Here is a 20189-nt window from a genome sequence, read left to right as displayed (position 1 = left end):
GAGGTCGAGTATTGTGGAGCAGTTAGGCGAGGCCCTGATGTGGTCTGTGAGGAGATTGTGTGTGTATTGGTAAGTGATAATAGATCGTAAAGGAGGTCTGACTTTAGTTTTTCAGTCTTTGTTGTGAAAAAGGAGGCAAGATCCTCACACTTGGGGATTGTATCCGGATTGGCTTGGGGGAGTGGTGGACACCCTTAGACTGAGCTTTGATTATTTCAAACAATTATTTTGGGTGATTTTTAGCTTGGTCTACTTGTATGAGTATGAAATCCACTTTTGAGCGTCTAATCCTTCTGTAATAGGCATTTCTGGTGCTTTAGTAATTTGAGGTGGGCAGTGGATGGGGCGGCTCTCCATTGTCTTTCAATTACTCTCAATGATCTTCTGTGTTCATTTAGTCCACCATCATACCAGGGGTTTGAGTTCTTTGGGGGGACTCTTTTTAATTGTAGGGGGCTAAGGTGTCAAGTACCCTTTTCATAGAGTGGAAGTAGTGATTTGTCAGATCCTGAACATCCTTCGATCCATCAGGTGGGGGCGTGAGGATGTGACTAGTGGAGAGATCGACCGGATTGATGTTTTGTAGGTTCCTCTTCCAGATTTTTGTTCTCATGGGTTGGACAGAGAGTAGTTTAACTACTTCCTTGATATGGAAAGTAATAATGTGATGGTCGGACCAATCGCACCAGAGAATCGATTCTAGCTGGGTAGAGTCTATTTTGGAAATTATTAGATCAAGGATTGAGCCTTTTTCGTGAGTGATTCAGAAAAGGGGGTGGTGATGAACAGAGTGTCTGAATTAAGCAGACCACTCTTACCCAGTCCAAAGATCAGGGCTTGATCCATCACCGTTTTTTAGCTCACTGCACCATCCCAGCTCAGAACCTGGCTATATGCAAATTAGTCTGTTCCTGTCCCAGTGCATGATGGGAACAGGGCAAACCAAACTACCAAGCCAATTCTTATACTGGGAAGGAAACAAGCTTCCGGGGACCGGTTTCTGGCATTTCAGCCGTCGTCGGCCCGGCTTGCTTGAATCCTGATGGTGCAATGAGCAAGGGACTCACATCTGAGTATACCCTTCCACGCTTATGGTGGACAAAATGATTCAGAAAAGGGGGGTGGTGATGAACAGAGTGTCTGAATTAAGCAGACCACTCTTACCCAGTCCAAAGATCAGGGCTTGATCCATCACCGTTTTTTAGCTCACTGCACCATCCCAGCTCAGAACCTGGCTATATGCAAATTAGTCTGTTCCTGTCCCAGTGCATGATGGGAACAGGGCAAACCAAACTACCTGGGTAAGAGTGGTCTGCTTAATTCAGACACTCTGTTCATCACCACCCCCTTTTCTGAATCGTTTTTGGCCACTATAGGTGTGGCAGGGTATACTCAGACATGAGTCCCTTGCTCACTGCTCCATCAGGATTCAAGCAAGCCGGGCCGACGAGGCTGAAATGCCAGAAACCGGTCCCCGGTAGCTTGTATCCTTTCTGGTGAAGAATTGGCTTGGTAGTTTGGTCTGCCCTGTTCCCATGATGCACTGGGCCAGGGACAGACTAATTTGCATATAGCCAGGTTCTGAGCTGGGATGGGGCAGTGAGCTAAATAACGGTGATGGATCAAGCCCTGATCTTTGGACTGGGTAAGAGTGGTCTGCTTAATTCAGACACTCTGTTCATCACCACCCCCTTTTCCGAATCGTTTTTCGTGAGTGGGGCTGTCACAGAGTTGGGTCAAATTGAGGTCGGATAAGAAAGCTTTGAGGCTATTGACCTCTGGGTCGTTACGATCGTTCCAGTGGAGGTTGAAGTCCCCCAGGAAGATCTGTGTATTCTGTTGTCTGACATTTGTCGCTAAAATATCCATCATGTGTTCGATGAAGGTGAGGTTGTTACCAGGAGGATGGTAGAAAGAGTGTAGTGAGCATATTGGCTTGCTATTGCTAGTAATGTGTAGGCAAAGGTATTTACAGGAAGAGAACACCAGGGTGTTTGAGCGGCTCACAGAGAGGTTGTTCCTATGAATGCAGGCAATACCACTACCTATCCTATCGGTTCTAGCTAGTCTTGTGATGTAGTAGATTTGGGGAACTAAAATGTCTAAAATGGGCGTGGATGACTCAGTTAGCCAAGTTTCCGTTCAAATCATAAGGTCGGGTTCATTGGTTATAATAAGGTCAGCTATGTCAGTGGCATGACATGCTGCCGATCTACAATTTAGTAGGATGCATTTTATCTGGGCCTTGGTCGGGGTGGTGTTCTGGTCGGGGAGATGGGTACTCTTGTGAGGTTGTTTTCAACAGTACCTCTGGGAGTGTGTCTTGACATGACTTCGGGCTGGACTGTTTCAGTCAGGGCAGGACCAAGACTAATGTGCTTCTGATTGCTCTCCATCTTGAGTGGTACAGTGGGCAAACAAAAATATTTTAATGCAACGCTGAGTCAAGCCAATGCCAGTGGCTGATACATTTGCAAGCATTCAACCCATCACCTCTGTTGGTTCAATACTCGGCCCTTTACCTATTCTCCAAGACCCCTGTTTTATCATATATATCACCAATAAATCTACCACCATCCCAGACTCTTATATAAAGTCTGCATCCAACTGTGGTAAAACAGTCTCAATGTAGACAAGGATACCAAAGCACTCAGTAGCAGTCCAGACAAAAACAGTCCATAAAATAAGGATTCTTATAGATTTGTTAAGTCTGTGATTTATTGAGGAGAAAAGTCAGTTAACTGTAACCTGTACATGCATGTGGAGAGCAGCAGAAAACAGGAACAATGGCCAGAACACTATTATTTATTTAGGTCTGTACCTTTTTCTTGTGTTCTTCTCTCCTCATCTGTGCACCGTTGGGCATCATTTACGCTTACCAGTTCACCGGATGGGGATTGCTATCTGAAGTTACTATATTTTCTTGGGATCTTGGGTCATAACGTTTCAGACTTAATGTTTTCTACACTTTACTTATTGTTATCTATAGGATCACCCTCTCACTGTCTTGACATATCTTTGATGAGGATGTTACTTATACTTTAAATTTCCCACATTTTTCATCTTTTTGGAGCACATGAATTTCTTCCTTCTCAGGGCATCTGAATACGGTCGTAATGTTTATATTTTCTGAAATATGCATATGTTTTATATTTCATATCTAAATGACTGTATGTTTATACACATCCACAGCCATGAAGAAGTCACCTTGTGACAAAACATGTGTTGGCTGCTTTCTGCAGTTCTCAACATGCATGTACAGGTTACAGTTACCTGGCTTTTGTCTTCAATAAATCACAGACTAAACACATCTACAAGAATCCTTATTTTATGGACTGACTTTGTCTGGACTTCTATTGAGTGCTTGGTATCCTTGTCTATATTGTTTACACAGAGAAACTTTTGAACGAATGCGTGTTGTCATCCCTGGCAGGAGGGTGCTGGGTACCATAATAGCACCAACTCACTGTTGTTTAACCAGTAGACACTTCCACTTATATTTGCTGTAAGAGGTGTGGTCTGAAGACCACTACTACCAGCTATATTGCATGTGCTACAGTCTCAGTTTGATTTATTTCAGGAATGGAGAAGTGTAGTATAATGCTGGTTACTATCATCCGGAACACCTAACAGCTAACACAGTACTAATTATTTTCACTGCAACCAGCTTCTATCATTATCACTATAATTCGTAGTAACCTGCCACACAGAAATAGGATAAATATTTGAACACCAATTTTGAGTCAAGAATCAGGTGGGGCTCATGAAATAGAATTTAAAGCTAGAACAAATTAGAGAATGGCTTGGTTTGCACAGTGTGAGCAATCTAAAATCTGCAACAATGTAAAGTGCCCAAAAGGTGATGTGCAGTACTTTACAAACTATTGTTCAAATAAATGAGAATAGGATATTGATGCTTGTTGAAAAACATTGGCAATCCATCTATTTTAATTCTTTGGGTCTAATTTAAAGTTGATTTTTTTTGTTTAAAATGTGTTTATTGGGATTTTACAATTCTTATACCACAACATTTTTGCAATGTATTGACACATACATATAATTGGGTATACAACAGTTGTGGGTCTACCCATACATGTTATCACTGAATCACATCCATTATACTCGTTGGACATTAGATGGAGCCTTTTGGGAAGGGGGCCCTCCTGTTGATTTATGCTTTTGGCAGTAGCGTTGTACGTTCTGGTAGTGTTTGCCTCCAGTGGGCATGTATGGACCACATGTCTTTGCATATTGTTTCCCAGTATTATCGTGTCTATGCCTGCCTGAATGTGCTCCCATCTAACTGACATAGGGGTCATAACTACCGATGCGGAACTTCGAACCTTCAACAGTAGAGGTGAACAGTGGGGGGTGTTAGGGAGCTATCAGATTTTGTGTCGGTAGAGTCGGTGGCGCGGGTGATATTGTGGGCCTGATTTAAAGTTGATATTGTTAAATGGAAAATGATCTGATTTGTGGTGGAGGTGGTGAATTGTCCCCAAAAATATTCTTTGCCCGTGGAGAATACTCTAATGTAATTACTTTCCAGTACCTAAGACATTATTCAAAGGTAATTCCATCAAAGTATTCTTCACAAGTGGAGAATTCTGCAATGTTGGATTTGCAACTTTCTTCAGTTACTCCACCGGTGCTAGCTCCACAAATGGGAAGATTTTTTTGCTCAGCAAATCAAGTATTTTATGATCCAAGGAAGAACCCTCATGTCTATTTGCTTTCACGAAAGAGGCTGGACAAAATTTGGTCAGAAACAAAACCAGCTGGGTTGGAGGACATTATTGTAGTGGGGAGATTTGTTTTTCCCGAACGTGATGTGTTGATACAAACTTTTTTGTTCAGAAGGTGCAGATGATTCTCGATCACTGTTCAAGTGTTGTGGTGAATGACGGAAGAGCTTCCGCAGTGGAGATGTCACAAGAGGCACAAGTGGCATGTGAGGTTTCAGGCGAGACACCAGGACATGAGAGGTAAGTTCAGAGAATACAGCAGAAAATAGGAGCTTCAGAAAAAGGTTTGAGAACTTCATCTTTTGGTTACATTTTTCAGTTTGTTTTCATTCAATTTCTTTTCAGATTCCTAAATGTTTACCAGCCTTTGCAGCTTGGAGGCATCAAGCATGTGATATCTCATCCTGATCAAGGACTAAACTATAAGGGATTAATAGGGTGCATTAGGAATCTAATTGTTGACAGCAAGGTAAGATTATCTGTATAGAAACTGGCCAATTTGATGATCAGAATTGGTGAGGGAAACCAGGGAGTCATTACTAAGGTTGACTACAGTATGTTAATGCCTACGTTGTTATTGTGAGCGACCTGTAAGTTCAGTGCAAAAGCCAGGCACTCCACCACCCTTGTGCTGTCCATGGTCACATTCCAATGATCTGTGGCTTCATAGCAAGTGGAAGGATGTACGAGGGTGGCAAAGAACTCACTCCATAGGAACTTCAGCGTGCATTTGAACCTAGAGACTGCTTTAGAAATTGAAATACGCTGTCCCAGAGATGTACGATTTCTGCATTTACATACATTTATTCGGTGCTATTCCCCTTCTATTTACTGTTAGTCTAGTTCAAAGCTCATCAAAATACTTTACTACTTACATCATGACCTGCCCTTTGTAAAAGTGAACTGATACTCTTATAGGTGAATACGTGCTTGTCGTAGTGGACATATTTGTTTTGGTGGTGGTGGTTACTATATAAATGCAATTGCAATACAATCTCTGGTACTGTCTAAGGCCAATATAGGGGTATTTTAAGGTGGATAGAGGGTGGGCTGAAGTATATAAGGATGAATTGGGTTGTCAAAATATCATTGGTGGGTCTATGATGGCCTATGGATGGTGTCAGGGCGGACTTGAGGTTTCGGAAGAGACTAACGGCCTGATTACAATCTTGGCGGACAGGGTTACTACGTCACAAGCATGACAGCTATCTCATCCGCCAAATTAAAATTCCATTATATCCTATGGAACTTGTAATACGGTGGACGTGATGTCCGTCACAAGAGTATCCCATTCACCAAGATTGGAATCAGGCACGAAATGTCTGTAGGGACTGGCTTGGGTTTTTCGCAGGTCTGCTAGGCTTTGAGTTTCTGAGGGTGGTGTCTAATAACGAGCTGGGGTATTTAACGGTGGGTTTAGGGCTGGCTGAGGTATCCATTGATCCCGCTTTGGGAGTTTGTAGTTAAGAAACAAAAAACTTTGCTGAGAAGTCATATTAAATTTGGCAACTGCTCAGGAAACTTTCCGTGCCTTCAACGCAGTTACCACCACAGCAGCTCTGCTCTGCTGAAGGCATAGAGCTCTCTACATAGCCAATGGAGATGACTAATAATGGTGTTCGTCTTCCACAAGGGCAGCACAGTAAATCCTTCCACTGCCTTTTCAGACTGATGGATCAGGGGTCAAACTCTAAATAAGCCTCATAGGCCCTATATTGGTGAACTCCTGTGCATAGCTCCAATGTAGGCCTGCTACTGTAGACTGTAAGGGAGTCTCTCTTGTATGAGTAAGATAAAAACACAAGGCCACTAAATATGAGACAGCCTTAACCATCGCAAATAGTATGCCTGAATAATGAGAATTCATAGTTTACTTAGACTCTAACCTGGCATTTCAAGAGCGAATAATACGTTAAAAGGGGAAAGGGTAGAGAATGTATTTTTTAGATGCCTTTTTTCATTCTTGGAAGATCAAGATCTTCCTCTAGAACGGGGTATGGGAGGCACGCTTCCTGACAGTTCTCTTGCTTGGCAGGTGTATGATTTGGAGAGACCTGCAGAATCTCTGAACAGTGACCCGGGCTGTGCCCTGACAGACGGAGTGTGCCAGGTGGCAAGGATGCCCTCCTGTGGAGTCCATGGGGTGTGCCTCAGCGACTGGGGCTCTTTCAGCTGTGACTGCAACCCTGGCTATTCAGGCGGCAGCTGTAGCAAAGGTATGTGGAACTTACTGGACTCATGTATTTTTTGCAACCAAACTCCAACTGAAGTGTATTGGAATAGTACCCTCCCTTCACTGACTGCATGCTGAACTCCCAAGTTCTTCTCCATACACGAGTTCTAAATTCTCCCAGTAAAACCATAATTTAGAAAAGAAACAACCTGACGGTTTATTTTCGTCCATGGTTTGGAGGGATACATTGGTCAGCAGGCGAACCTGTGCGGGCAAACATGTTTTTAATAATAATTGAAACAACATGCTCAGTAAATAACATAATGTAATCTGGACAACTGAGATAGACGTCCAGCCCACACATCTTGTAGTCTACTAGCTGTAAAAACGAATCACTTTCTAAATCGCACAAAAGGTAAAGGCCCCAGAAATTACCCCAACATTGGACAACTACAAGAGATTGTTCATTAAAAAAGGAGAACCATCATAATCATTTTACTTTGCAGACCCGTGATTTTCACCCGATAGATTCCCAAAGCTCCTCCCTCGAGATGAAGTGTTACACTCACTTCAGCACCATCACACCCAACAGGTAATAAAAAACTAAGTTGGAGGGAAACTCATTGTCAATGGATAAAGTCTCTTTTTTGTTCGATAATTCCATGAAATGACGTTTCCCATGCCTATACGCCTGCTCCAGTTCCTGGATACCCTTCCCGAGTGATAAGCTGCGCTATACAAATATACATAACATGACATTATCTGACATACAGGTGCTCCTTTCTGAAGCCCACCACTGTGACAACTATGTAACCATGTTGTAAAGCTGTCTGTGATCTTGGAGGACTTTCCTACTTGAGCTATTTCCCCAAAGCATTTCTCACTTTCTCCCATGTCTTCCCTTTCAGTTCTTCCCGAGTGGTCTTTTGGAAAAGACAGTTGGATTGATTATCAATTGAAAGACCCTCTCAGCACCCAGAGTACTCGAGTCCAGCTGATGATGCGGACACGCACAACTTTTGGCACCATTCTCATGATGTCATCCACAGATGCAAGGGCCTACATCAGGCTGGAGGTAGGTTTACGCTGTCCTTTATGATGCCAACGCTGATTCCCTTGCAGATGGTTTCACACAATAAATGATCTAATATGTAAGCTTTTATGGGTTTTTGAAAATTCAATATAACCCACTTTCAACTAATGACACTTCTTATATGCAACTTCTCAGTCCAGAAACCTTTTACATTCGCCCAACCAGAATCATTCTTTGGTGTATTACTATCCATAAAGTGCTTTGCTACCAGGCTTGGCTCCTCCACTAGGGCAGAGGAGAGTCGCCCCACTGCTTTCTCGTAATTACCACCATTTTATGTTTCTGCTTCTCGCACTGTGAGAGAGCAGAAGGGTTTGGTTGCGGGTGGGCGGGGCTGCTCTGTGAGCAGGGGAGGAGTGGTGTGCCCACTCCTGAGGGCGCAATGACTGTTTGATCCGCCCTCTGGGGCTGCCCAAACCAGTCATGCACACTCTGCCCTTTCTCCATGCAGGCTGCAATGCAGCCTACATGGAGAAAATGGCCTCCCCGTAAGCCCATGGCTGGGGGGCGTCCCCAACAATCACAACGCTGCCATTGCAGCGTTGTGATTGGCTCAGGAGAGGGGAGGGAGGCTGCCTGCTTCCTGTTCCTGCCGGAGGCTGGAGAGCAGGAGCCAAGAAAACACAGGACCCAGTTGGCGGAGGGGTACGTTTTTAAAAATTATTATTATTAAATTTAACCCCGCCCTCCCTGGGCGACACCACACCCCCCTACCCATTATTAATGCCAGCCGCGCCTGTTAGCTACGTTGGTTTGAAGGAACATAAGGATGTTCTCATTCTGCTGTGCCCGCAGTTTCACAGGAGATCAGGCCGATGCCCTGACTTCCAACTTTACCAGCTGTTTATGCAGCTTCTGTAACTCACTCCTAAGCTCCAGTGATTAAAAACTCAGGCCCGGACACATCAGAATTTTTCAGTCCCTCTACAATATGTCGTTGGCAGAGAACGATCTTTTGATTTTTTTTTCACTGACTTTTCCTGCAGTGTGACACCAGGTTTCCTGTTGCAATTGCACTTTGGCAACCATTATAATCGACTCTTTCAAGTGGATAAGACAACAATTTATTTTAAAGTACACAAGGGTAAACAAGGATTCTACTATCGCTTACATTTCACCTGCCGCCATCTGCATCTCCAGGAATCTAATACCGGCCACCCACCTAGAGTTCGCTAGGGTTTATCTTTGTTCTTCAGCCTGATGCTGGACTCGGCCGTCCATCACTGGAATTCTTCATGGCATTTGTAGCAGTAAGAGACCCATCTCCAAACTGCTCCCAGTTATTAAAAAGTGCTGTCCAAGATGGTCAGTTTGATAGCCAAGACTGCTGTTTTGGACTCCAATAAGCCTATGAAGAAATCACAAACCCGCCTCTTTTGTTCTCTATTTTTTCATTCTTTTTATGAAGTGCTTGCGATTGAGCCAATAGGGCTTTGTCAACTTTGCCAAATCTATCGTGGCCTCCATTTTGAAGTTGCTATGGTACTCTGCCTCTGAATGGACTTCCTCTCTAGGCTGGAAGAAGTTTTTCTTACTAATTGACATGCCAAGATACCCCTCTGCAGATGTTCCAAGCAACAGAATTCCAGATCTCTTCATGTAAGTGAGTCCTAAATGGAGTCTCATCAGTAAGTGCCCTACTGGACAGTGCTCAGAAGGTATTGAATCTGTTCCTGCATTCCCAGCAAGCTGCAAATCAGACCGAATCTCAGATTGAGAAGACCTCTCTCTGTCCCTTGTCACCACAGGTTCACCTTTGATATTTGTCTACCGATCGGCTAGCTCCTCTCCACCAACAAGGAGAGGAGTGGCTCACCTCATGTCATTATTTGTCCACATTGCCTGCTGAACAGATGTCATCCATCCCTAGCCTGCCATGAGAGCTCAGCACATCACATCTCAGGGTGTGGAGGGAGCCATCTGGAAAGCTGCAGCGGAGAAAAAGCTGTCCCATCTGCAGTGGTAATCTTCTGGACAAACTGCAATGTAGTCTTAAGAGTGAGTTGGGATCCACGTCCCCCTGCCAGTAAGCCAAAATTCTGGCCGAAAATACTCCTGGAGAAGGTGCTCAATCCCCTATAAACACAAGAAGCAATGCGGAACTCTGAGAAAGTGCGGCTCTACCCAAGTCTGCCGGCCACGCCATCCCTAGATTTGTTTATTAAGAGACCTAAAAATGTATTTATATGAAATCAGTAAAGAGAATTCAGGGACAACCGGACAATCACAGACGACTAATCACAGTGTGATAGGCTGAATATTGTGGAACACGAGCCATTGGAAGGTAAAAGGAACTTGTTGGCTCTGGTTGTTATTTTCTGACATTAATATTGGGTTGGGTAACAATAAATATCTGTTATTCAGTGCCAAGATGCCCCAAGGGCTGAGGATGCGCTTTACAACTGCACGTTATGTCACACTGACTGATATCGCGCCACAAGGACAGAAAATACATTTACATAATCAGGCTAGATGCAATGTTACTGAGCCTGAGAGTGTTGGTCAAGGTACAATAACACGCCAGTATTGACCTGAACCAATATTGCATGAGCTAGCAATAACACCCTATATTGAAGTGTCAAAAAAACGGAAAGACAGGGGAAGAGAAAGACGAAAAACCACCATAAAGGGAGTAAGCAGGAACCTGCTAGAGTGAGATAAAGGGGCAGGGAGTGTTTGGTAGTGGATTAAAGAGGCATGAGGTGGATTCAAGACTACACAGCCTTGCTGTTAGGCGCACCGACATTTAATTACACCGGCCGCGGGCTTCTGAGCAGAGATTTGGGCATTGCGGCACTAATTCTTTTACAAATTAGGCACTAGGGCAACCCAGCTATCCTAAATGCCACCACGAGGGTGGGTGTAGTCTAATCATGCACCCACTCTCATGGGACTATTCTGAGCCCTGTTAAGGGGTATGGAGGGTCCTACAAACAAACTGAGTCAGGAGGTTCAACCACTGCTCCCTGTTATGAAATATAGGAAGGTGAACCAGGAAAAAGTCCAATACCCGTATGGATTTTGAAATATCTCCTTTATTATTACTCTTCAGTAAAAATATTACTTAAAATCCAGCTCAATGTTAACCTGTTATTCTTTCTCCAGCCCATGCATTAAGTGAGTGATTTATTTCCAAGCACAAAGATACCCTCTAGGACGTGAACGAGCACTTTAGAATAAATCTCACTGCAGTCAGGCCCTCTTGTTAATCCTCTCTTTGACTATGACAGCTTGTCATACCATACCCTTATACATCACTCCCACCACCTTCGACACTCCGCAGTCTGCTTTCTACTTGGTCTGGAAATAAGGGACCTTGGAAAAATCTCTGACCAGTGAAAGTAATGCTAAATCCAGAGGAGAATCAACTAGCAGAACTTCCTAAATCACAGAGGAAATATGGAGGAGGACTTTCTGCCTGCAGAATCTCCTCTGAAGTGAACACTGTCTTCACAGTTGGGAGGATTTTTGGTAGGTCCATAGCTATCTTGGCTTTTCACTGGATTCTAATTTCCTCTGGAGTCAACTTGTGGTGTACGCTTGTTTCACAAATTCATTTACTTCAACCTCACCCAGTATTAGAGCTGTAGATCCCTAAAGACCTATATAGTACCACTGAAACTGCTCAGGAAGCCTTATAACTTGCTTCCAAAATACAACCTTAGTGAGAAGATGTCTCGAGATACCAACTGTATGTGTCTGTTTACCTACCTTTGAGTTAAAACTCAATCCGGTGCTCCTCTAGTGATCCCTGAAGTAAATCATACTTGACATCAATAGCGCGGCACTTCACCTCGCAATGTCTCCATGGTCAGCACCATTTACTATATACATGGTTTTACTAGCTGGCCTCCCACTTTGTAAAATTCAACTGAAAATGCAAATCCTGAGTCACTCAGCATTAATACCTTTTTTCCATAATGCTTCCAACATTCTTCAAATTTGAAGGTATGGTAAATAACAGATGACACTGTTACACAATTTAATAGTACTGAATGTATCGACCTCACAAGGATAACAAGCTGCTTTGGTTGTACATTGATTTAATTGTGTTACTTGTATGTCACACCGCAGCCTTCTTGCTGCTGCTTAAGGTAAAGCAGAGCCCCTTGGGAGTAGATGTGTGGTAATTAAGAAACAGGTATTCAGCCTGATGCTACATGCGATGTCCCAATGAGGGGCCATACCTACTCCAGAAGAGGACCCATCAGTTGAACTGGGCTGTCCAATATCTCTACCAGCTGTGCCAGCACAACCTGGTAAGACAGAAAGGAAGGTGAAGGGCATCGCCTGTTTGTCCTCTTTCTTACGTCATCGCGCCTTAGAGCAGCACCTTTGTGAACTGTGTGTCAACATTTTTGGTCTGCATCTAAAACACGGATGGCATCAGCATCAATAACTGGACTGCAAGTTCAGATCAAAGCAACTCTTACCTACAGCGAGATAGACAAGTCATGTTTAACCCTTTGTAATGGGTGGCCTCGCAAATAGCAGAACATGCATGTGAAGCTGCAGGGAGACCCCGTAAAAGCCACTGAGTAAGTACATAAAAGGATCAGGTTTAGTGAGCTCCCACACCACTTAAATGTTGTCATGTCCAGACGGCTTGTTATGTGTATTTGTAGAGAGCACTATCACCCTAAAAGCTATCCGGGCGCTGAGCAGGTGTATGTACCAAGTACTGCCTCTGTTAAGTTGGTTAATTGAAACCCAGGCCTTCAGCTTCTTGGGGAATTCAAGAAGAAGAGGACGAGGGTCTGAGGTGGAGTGAGAGGTCATTCCACGCTTTAAGAGTGATGTAAGAGAAGCCTGTCCTCCTGGTCTGGTTTTGTGTATGCGTGGGCTGTGCAAATAGGAGTCCTGCAGAGTGGAGGTGTCTGTGTGGTTGGTGGAAGGAAATTCAACTGTTCAGGTAGGTGGGGCCTGAGTTGTGTAGTGTCTTAAATGTGTGTGTGAGGAGTTGAAAGTGAGCACATTTCTGTATTGGCTTGCAGGGCCACATAGGAAAGTAAGTATGGAAGTGGAAGGGTGAGGCCGAACAAAGTCCCCCAGTCCCCCCCTCTCTCTCCAACCCCCCCCCCCCCCGCCTTGTGCGGCCTACCTCTTCTTTCGGCTTGTTCCTTGTAGCTAAAACCAAGTATACATAAAGAGTAATATGCATTAGTATTGCGCACCTCTGTATCTCACCATCCATCACACCCAAAAGGCCTATTTTAACATGCCTCCTGGCATAACTGTGCAATGAGATTCTGCCTCTCTGCACGAAGGTAGCCCCCAGTATATGGAAACCTAGAAGCACAGAGAGTGGCATAACTGTGCAGGGAGATGTCAGCAAAAGGCCATGCAATCTTCTTATCATGTAGCTTCGTTGAGCCGAAATCCTAGTCCCTCCTGAGAAGCTAAAACCTGATTCCCATGTTTAGCAGCAGGAACAACAACTCATTCTCTGGGGTCCACATTTGTGGCCCTCCCACTGAGGTAAGCAATTGTGCATATATTCAAGGAATGGGCATATAGAAGTCCTACAGGGTCAAATGTCTGTTCATGTGCTAAGCAAAAACATAAACTTGTAGTAGTATAATTTCACTGGAAATTGTTTAGTCTGATTTATCATTAAGGTTATGTGAACACTGTGTGTTGAGTGTGGTGTGTTGGGTGTAGTGTGATGCTTTAGAATTGAGTTTGATCACAAGATGCATGTTGGAATGACCTCTATATAAGCTATTATCAATCCCAGTTCTTTCTCTTCATGCAGGTGGTTGATGGTAATTTCGGAGTTCGGTACAGCTTTGGGGACAAAGAGCATTCTCTGGGCCTGCCCAGCCTGTACATAGACCATGGCCAGTGGGTTTTGCTGAGCATGGAGCGACACAGCAGTACGTTCACTTTGCGCATTAACAACGGAGCAGGCGATCGCGAGGTGACTGCGGACATGGGTGCACGGCGGAGCCACTCTCTTATCGCAGCAACAAGAGTCATACTGGGAAACAGCCTTCCTGTCCACCCGGACAGTGATTTCCAAGGTTAGTTCTCCAATTATTCATCCATATATGAAGCGGTGGAGTACCTGAAGGCTGGTGAAATTTAGGACAATTGTTGAGAGTGTAACAGTGGTGTAGCTATGGCATCTCATGATCTTTTATCTCTGTGGCAAAATGTAGTTCATATTTCATCCCCCGCGGTTTCCAAGAGGTATAGGAACGTACCGCTCTTTTTATCAATGCTCAATAGTGAGGTTGTGTACTGAAAGTAACTTTGTGATTGCCAGTACGTCTGCAGAGGTGTGCACCACTGGCTGCTAGCTTCATTGAGTCCTTCCTAAAAACTTTCCCTAAATGCCTGCATCTGCCTTTTTCATCATCATGTTTTTTCAGAGTAATTTCAATACCTAAAATACATCTCTGTTAGGATATTAAACATGAATAGGTGATTTGATGGATGTTTGGTAATAGATATGCAAATAAGAATAATAGCACATAAAGACAAGGTAAAACCTACATGTTGTAAACATAATGACGTTTCTGGCAGCGTAGATGAACTTTAGTAGGAGGTATACTAAGAATGTAATTCAAGTATAAAAGTCCTCAATCACAAATGGTTTTGTACATCTGAGTAGAGGTTTTGCGTAGCCAGGGTATCAGGAATTTTAAGGGCTCCTCATTTGGAAATAGGGGTGGCCACATCACTTTTCCAAATGCCACAGATGCCATGGTGTAAAAGATGTTATCACCCAGAGACCTGTTCCATGCTACAGTGGAATTTTTCCTACATGGCTGTGACTCACAAATTTGTATGCACAAGTACACACAACTTACGTGCACAAAAAGTCTGTTTGCAAAAATTCTCAGACCGCAAGATCAGGATGAGTGGACATTTCCACACACAGATCCGCCACGGCAGAAGATATGGCAAGCACAACTCAGATGTTTTTAAGTGTTAAAAATATATTTTGTGCTGTTTTTCACTATGATAATGCAAGTAAAACTACTCTTGTAAAGGGCAGGAGCAAGTTCCTTCATTTGGTGGGAAAGGAAAGAGTACATCCTATAACTTATACGGATTTAGGAGACGGGGTTTCTCCAGTGTGAAAATGTTTCCTCCTTAGTGGAAATAAATCAGGAGAAGTGTACTTTCCCATATTAGCACTGTGCGTGCTCCTCTAGACTTCCCACCTGGAAAACTAGGACAACGCCTGGAAGTTTGCAGTGGGTAGCTTTGTTCTTTTATTAAAAGGGCCCTTTACTGAAACATATTGCCCCCGAATCTTTGTCTGTAATATCCTTTCAAGGAAATGAAATGAAATGAAAAATTATATTTGTATAGCGCATAGACTACCCGGAGGCCTCGCAGCGCTTTAACTGAATTCCAAGACGGTAGGCTGGGATGATTAACCAGCTCTTCCAAACAAGTGAGTTTTTAGGGCCCTCCTGAATGACATCCGATTGTTCTCTCTAAGCTCGAGTAGGAGGGAATTCCATATTCTCGCAGCATTGTGCGAGAATGAGCGTCCGCCCCAGCGAGCCTTGTTAATTTTAGTCGTGGTGGCTAACTGCAGTGAGCTGGAACGGAGAGCTCTGAGAGGGAGGTAGGGAGTGGCTAGAGGGTACAGGATGGCTGGGCCAGTTCTATGAATGGCCTTTTGGACGAGGCACATGGCTTTGAATTGTACCCTGGCAGCCACAGGAAGCCAATGTAGCTTCTTTAGAGCATGTTTGGCCGATTGCCAGCGAGGAATATTAAAGAGCAGTCGGGCCGCACAGTTTTGGGTGACCTGAAGTTTGTTGATCGCTGCCACCGGGGCTCCTAGATAAAGAGCATTACCGTAATCCAGGCGGGAGAGTATCATGGCCTGGACCATGACTCTCCTCGCCTGGAACGGAAGCAAAGGGAGCACTTTCCGGAGCATTCTCATTAGCCCAAAACAGGTGGATGCTGTTTTAGTGGCTTGACAGATAAAATCCAGAGATTTATCAAGCCAAACTCCCAGGCCCTTTATCTGGGGTTTAGGGAGGAGAGGGGGACCTAGACACGTGGGCCAAATAGAAGACAGGGTGACCGGTGAGGGGTTGCCCAGTAGCATGATCTCTGTCTTCTCCCCATTCAGTCTGAGGCAGGAGGATTCCATCCATTTAGCCACAGCCTCTAGGCAGGAGCCCAGCGCGCTGGGCGATCCCTCAGTGTGGTCCAGTGAGACCACCAACTGAGTATCGTCTGCGTAGGTGACAATACGCACGCCAAAGGGATGGACTATCTCCGCCAAAGGCCTCATGTAAGCATTGAAAAGTGTGGGGCTTAGGGCGGAGCCCTGAGGGACCCCACAGTTAAGTGGCTGCTTGGTGGATACTACCTCCCCCTCAAACACCTGGAAGAAGCGCTCGTCCAGGAAGGAAATCAGCCAAGCCAGGGCCGCGCCCGACACTCCCATGGCCTTCAATCGATGTAATAGAGTGGCATGGTTAACCATGTCGAACGCGGCGCTGAGGTCTAATAATATGATGGCTGCTTTCCCTCCCCGGTCCAGCACAGATCTTGCTTCTTCAGTCACCGCTAGCAAAGCTGTCTCAGTTCCGTTCTGAGGGCGGAATCCCATCTGGGAAGTGCACAGCAGATTATTGGATTCTAAATAATCTACTAAGATATTATTAACGTGCTTTTCTAGCAGTTTACGCATCCAGGGTAGTAAGGAAATGGGACGGAAGTTAGTTAAATTGTTTTGGTCTAGGGTGTTTTTTTTTAAAAGGGTTTTGACCATTGCGCTTTTCCACGCGGCAGGGACGGTGCTCGAGATAATAGAGGAATTGAGAACATCAAGGATGACTGGACGGATAATGTCAGTGACCATGATGGGAGACTGAGGGGGTGCTGGGTCACTAGGGAATCCTGAGACGACTTTGGGGATTATTTTGTCTAAAGAGGTGGAATCTAAAAGAGTGAATTTGTCTAACAGACAGGGGGCTAAGGTATCGGAGCTTACTGTGGTGGCAACATCCGCACCAGTTCTATCCGTTGCAAAAGAAGAATAGATAGTCTGGATCTTCTGGGAGAAGAAAGTTGCTAGATTGTTGCAACGAGCTAATGCCCCATCTGGTGGCATACGTTCGGGGGGGGGGGGGGGAGGGGGGGGAATCAGTGACTTAGCTATTTTAAAGATTTCTTTGGGGGCGTTTGCAGCCAGATTGATTTTAGATTCGTAAAATTGGCCTTGGGCTGACTTAATCTCCTTTTTGAATAGCCCAATTGCGGCTCTATAATCTGCTTTCTTTGGCTGTGTACGATCCCGCCTCCAGGCTCTTTCCAGTTTACGACACGATTGTTTCATGTCCCTTAGAGTGGAGGAGTACCAAGGGGCCACCTTTGTCTTTTTATGGAATGCAGAGGTTCCTTCGGGAGGATTAGGTTAAGGGAATTGGTGATCCAATTATCAAAATTGGCGCTAGCTAGTTTGGGGTTAGTAGTCTTCGGGGGTTTGAATTTGACAAGCACCGATTCCCATTCGGGAGAGGAAAGTGAGGCCCATTTCCTACCCCAGTGTTTTTAGGATCTTGTACAACAGAAGGGTTTCTAGTAGTCCATGTGAAGGGTATTAAACAGTGGTCGGTCCAGGGCAGTGGCATAGGTGACTCAACATTCGGACTATCAAGATTACTATAAATATGGTCCAAAAGATTACCTTTAATATGCGTGGAGAGGAATCCTTTTTGGATAAGGTCAATAGCTTGAAAGTTCAATCGAAGACTGTTAGCTACTGGGTCAAGCGGATCATCTAGATCGGATCATCTAGATGAAGATTTATGTCACCTAACACAGTAAAATTTGCCGAGGTGAGCACTAGGTTGGCGACTAGGTCAGTCATGTTTGCGACAAATTGGCCAGGTCCTCCAGGCGGTCGATAGACCAAAAGGCCTGTAAAAGTGTTGGTAGGGGATAGCTCTAATATAAAGAGTAGGCTCTCGCAGGCTGACGTAGTAGAGGGGGTGATGCAGCATTTGTACTGCTCTCTATATATGATGGCTAACCCTCCACCTCTGCCCGTGCTGCGGTCCAGTCTCTTTATGGTGTAGCCTTGTGGGGTGGCCCAAATTATAGTAGGATCGGCTTCCAATTGGAGCCAGGTCTCAGTTAAAAAGAGGGCATCAGGCTTATGCTCTTCTATCAGCAGGGCCAGCTCGGTATGATCTTTAGACATCGATCTGCAGTTGAGAAGAAGCATCTTCCAGCTGCGATCGGTAGAATGTCTCCCTGTAAATTTGGGAGATTCTATCCAGTTGCAGACCTTGCAACGGGCCTTACTGCCTACAGGGCACACCGAATGCATGCATTGAGGGTTGATAGTTGGGCTTAATTCATGCAAGGAAGAAGAGTCATAGCTGAGTAAATTACCCACCATGCTACCGAAGATCTAGGGATCTAGGAGCGGATGGACGCGGACTGGCGCAGACTGGCTTCTCTTAGGCGCCTCTTCGGCGGGCCTACGGCGCTCCCGCTGCGCGAAAGGCAGGAAGTTTAAGTAGATTGGGCTCGGGAAAGACTGGAGCGTCACCCTGCTAAGATGGCCGCCCACTAATGGCACCACCAGGAAGTGAAAGCGCTCTGTTCTCCCTCCACAACAAACAGCCTAAATCGCTGCGGTGGACCGGGGAGTCAGTGCACGAATTCACAGAAACAAACAACAATTTATAAAATAGGACGCAGTTTTAAAAGCACTTGCAGCAATAGTTACAGTGTTGTCGCCCAAAGCGCTAGCGCGATAATGATCGTTTTCAGTTTGTTCGTGCGCGAGGGCGCAGAGATCTTAAGTAGTCAGGGCTCGGGAAAGACTGGAGCGTCACCCTGCTAAGATGGCCGCCCACTAATGGCACCACCAGGAAGTGAAAGCGCTCTGTTCTCCCTCCACCACAAACAGCCTAAATCGCTGAGGTGGACCGGGGAGTCAGCGCACGAATTCACTGTAACAAACAACAATTTATAAGGGCCATTCTCCTTTTGTTTTATATGGAATCACCATAGATACCTCGGGTTCTGTAAGTAGTTCCTATACCTTGGCTAGTACATGTGCTGGTTTGGTACGCACTGCCATGTTCATGCCACTTGATCACTAATAAAATTCTTGTCCCATTAGTGACGATGAAAGGGTGAACCAATTACATTTTCTCGTGCCTTTAGTTTCTAATCCAACTTTCGTTGTACTCGCAGACAGGTTGTCAATCACCATTCAGTAAGTAGCCATTTCAGGTACTGCCCACATACGTCTATCAGAAAAAAATGTGTGAAATGTAGTTCTATACACTACTAACCCATCTTACATCCGTTGTTTTGACATAATGTATACAAATGTTCCCCATGAAACAAGCACCATCTCTGCATGATGCGGTTACATGAGATGAGAATTTGCAGAGGCTACTTCAAAGAGTAACATAATTGAATGCTTCTTTATCCTTATATTTTAATCAACAGATGTGAATATAAAAACAGGGATGCCAAAAAGAATAATACTGTATGGCTTTAGCATTCCGATTATTCTAACAATACGCTATTGACATTTAAACACTAAGGGGCATATTATTAAGGGGCTGCGATAAAATTATCGCCGCTTTAGCGTTCGTTTTCAGGCGAAAAGCGGCGATAATTTTATCGCATTATCATCAAGGACACGCTAGGGCGTGATTCCATGCCTCAGCGCCCGTTTTCTAAACGCCCAGCATTGCAACGCTAATGATATGCAAAGGAGGCGTGCTTGACAAAACTACACAGGAGAATATCGCGAACCAGGCTTTGCGATATTTACAACAATGCCCCGGCCGCCGTAGCGATACATAGAATTGCGCTAGCTGCTCATTAACGCTGTATTGTAATGTCTGCTAAAATCCAGACTTGGGCATACTTTGCATGGGAGGTGGATTCTTGAGTTACGACCACAGGGTCGTATCAGCAAGGTTTTTGCCATTTTTAGGTGAACATCGCTGGATTTCCAGTGATATTTGCTCTTTTTCCCGCCATCGCTGGAATTCTTATCGCCAATGCGCTGAGCATTGTTAATACAGCACTAGGTTGGCGATAAGTTCCATCGATCTGCGATAATTATCGCTGCCTCTTGTTAATATGCCCCTTATTCTTTAAAAAATGCTATAAACACTGGTGTTAAAAGTAGGGGGCAAGTTTTAAGCATGTTACCTAGAGG

The 20189-nt window shown here is 44.7% G+C and overlaps 1 protein-coding gene across 1 annotated transcript in view; it reads left to right on the top strand.

The window, feature by feature from the left end:
• The window catches only part of LOC144828007 (neural-cadherin-like), a 266439-nt gene that overhangs the window by 223020 nt on the left and 23230 nt on the right, over positions 1–20189 (top strand). The window contains exons 25-29 of the mRNA XM_078686153.1: positions 4858–4985; positions 5091–5214; positions 6781–6961; positions 7827–7993; positions 13767–14034. Coding sequence (XP_078542279.1) covers positions 4858–4985; positions 5091–5214; positions 6781–6961; positions 7827–7993; positions 13767–14034 — 868 coding nt within the window. The remainder of the gene's footprint in view (positions 1–4857; positions 4986–5090; positions 5215–6780; positions 6962–7826; positions 7994–13766; positions 14035–20189) is intronic.

The sequence above is a fragment of the Lissotriton helveticus genome, chromosome 4_1, assembly GCF_964261635.1.
Source record: "Lissotriton helveticus chromosome 4_1, aLisHel1.1, whole genome shotgun sequence".
NCBI lineage: Eukaryota > Metazoa > Chordata > Amphibia > Caudata > Salamandridae > Lissotriton > Lissotriton helveticus.
The sequence above is the reverse complement of the archived record's forward strand: the minus strand, read 5'-3'. Positions and strand labels throughout refer to the sequence as shown.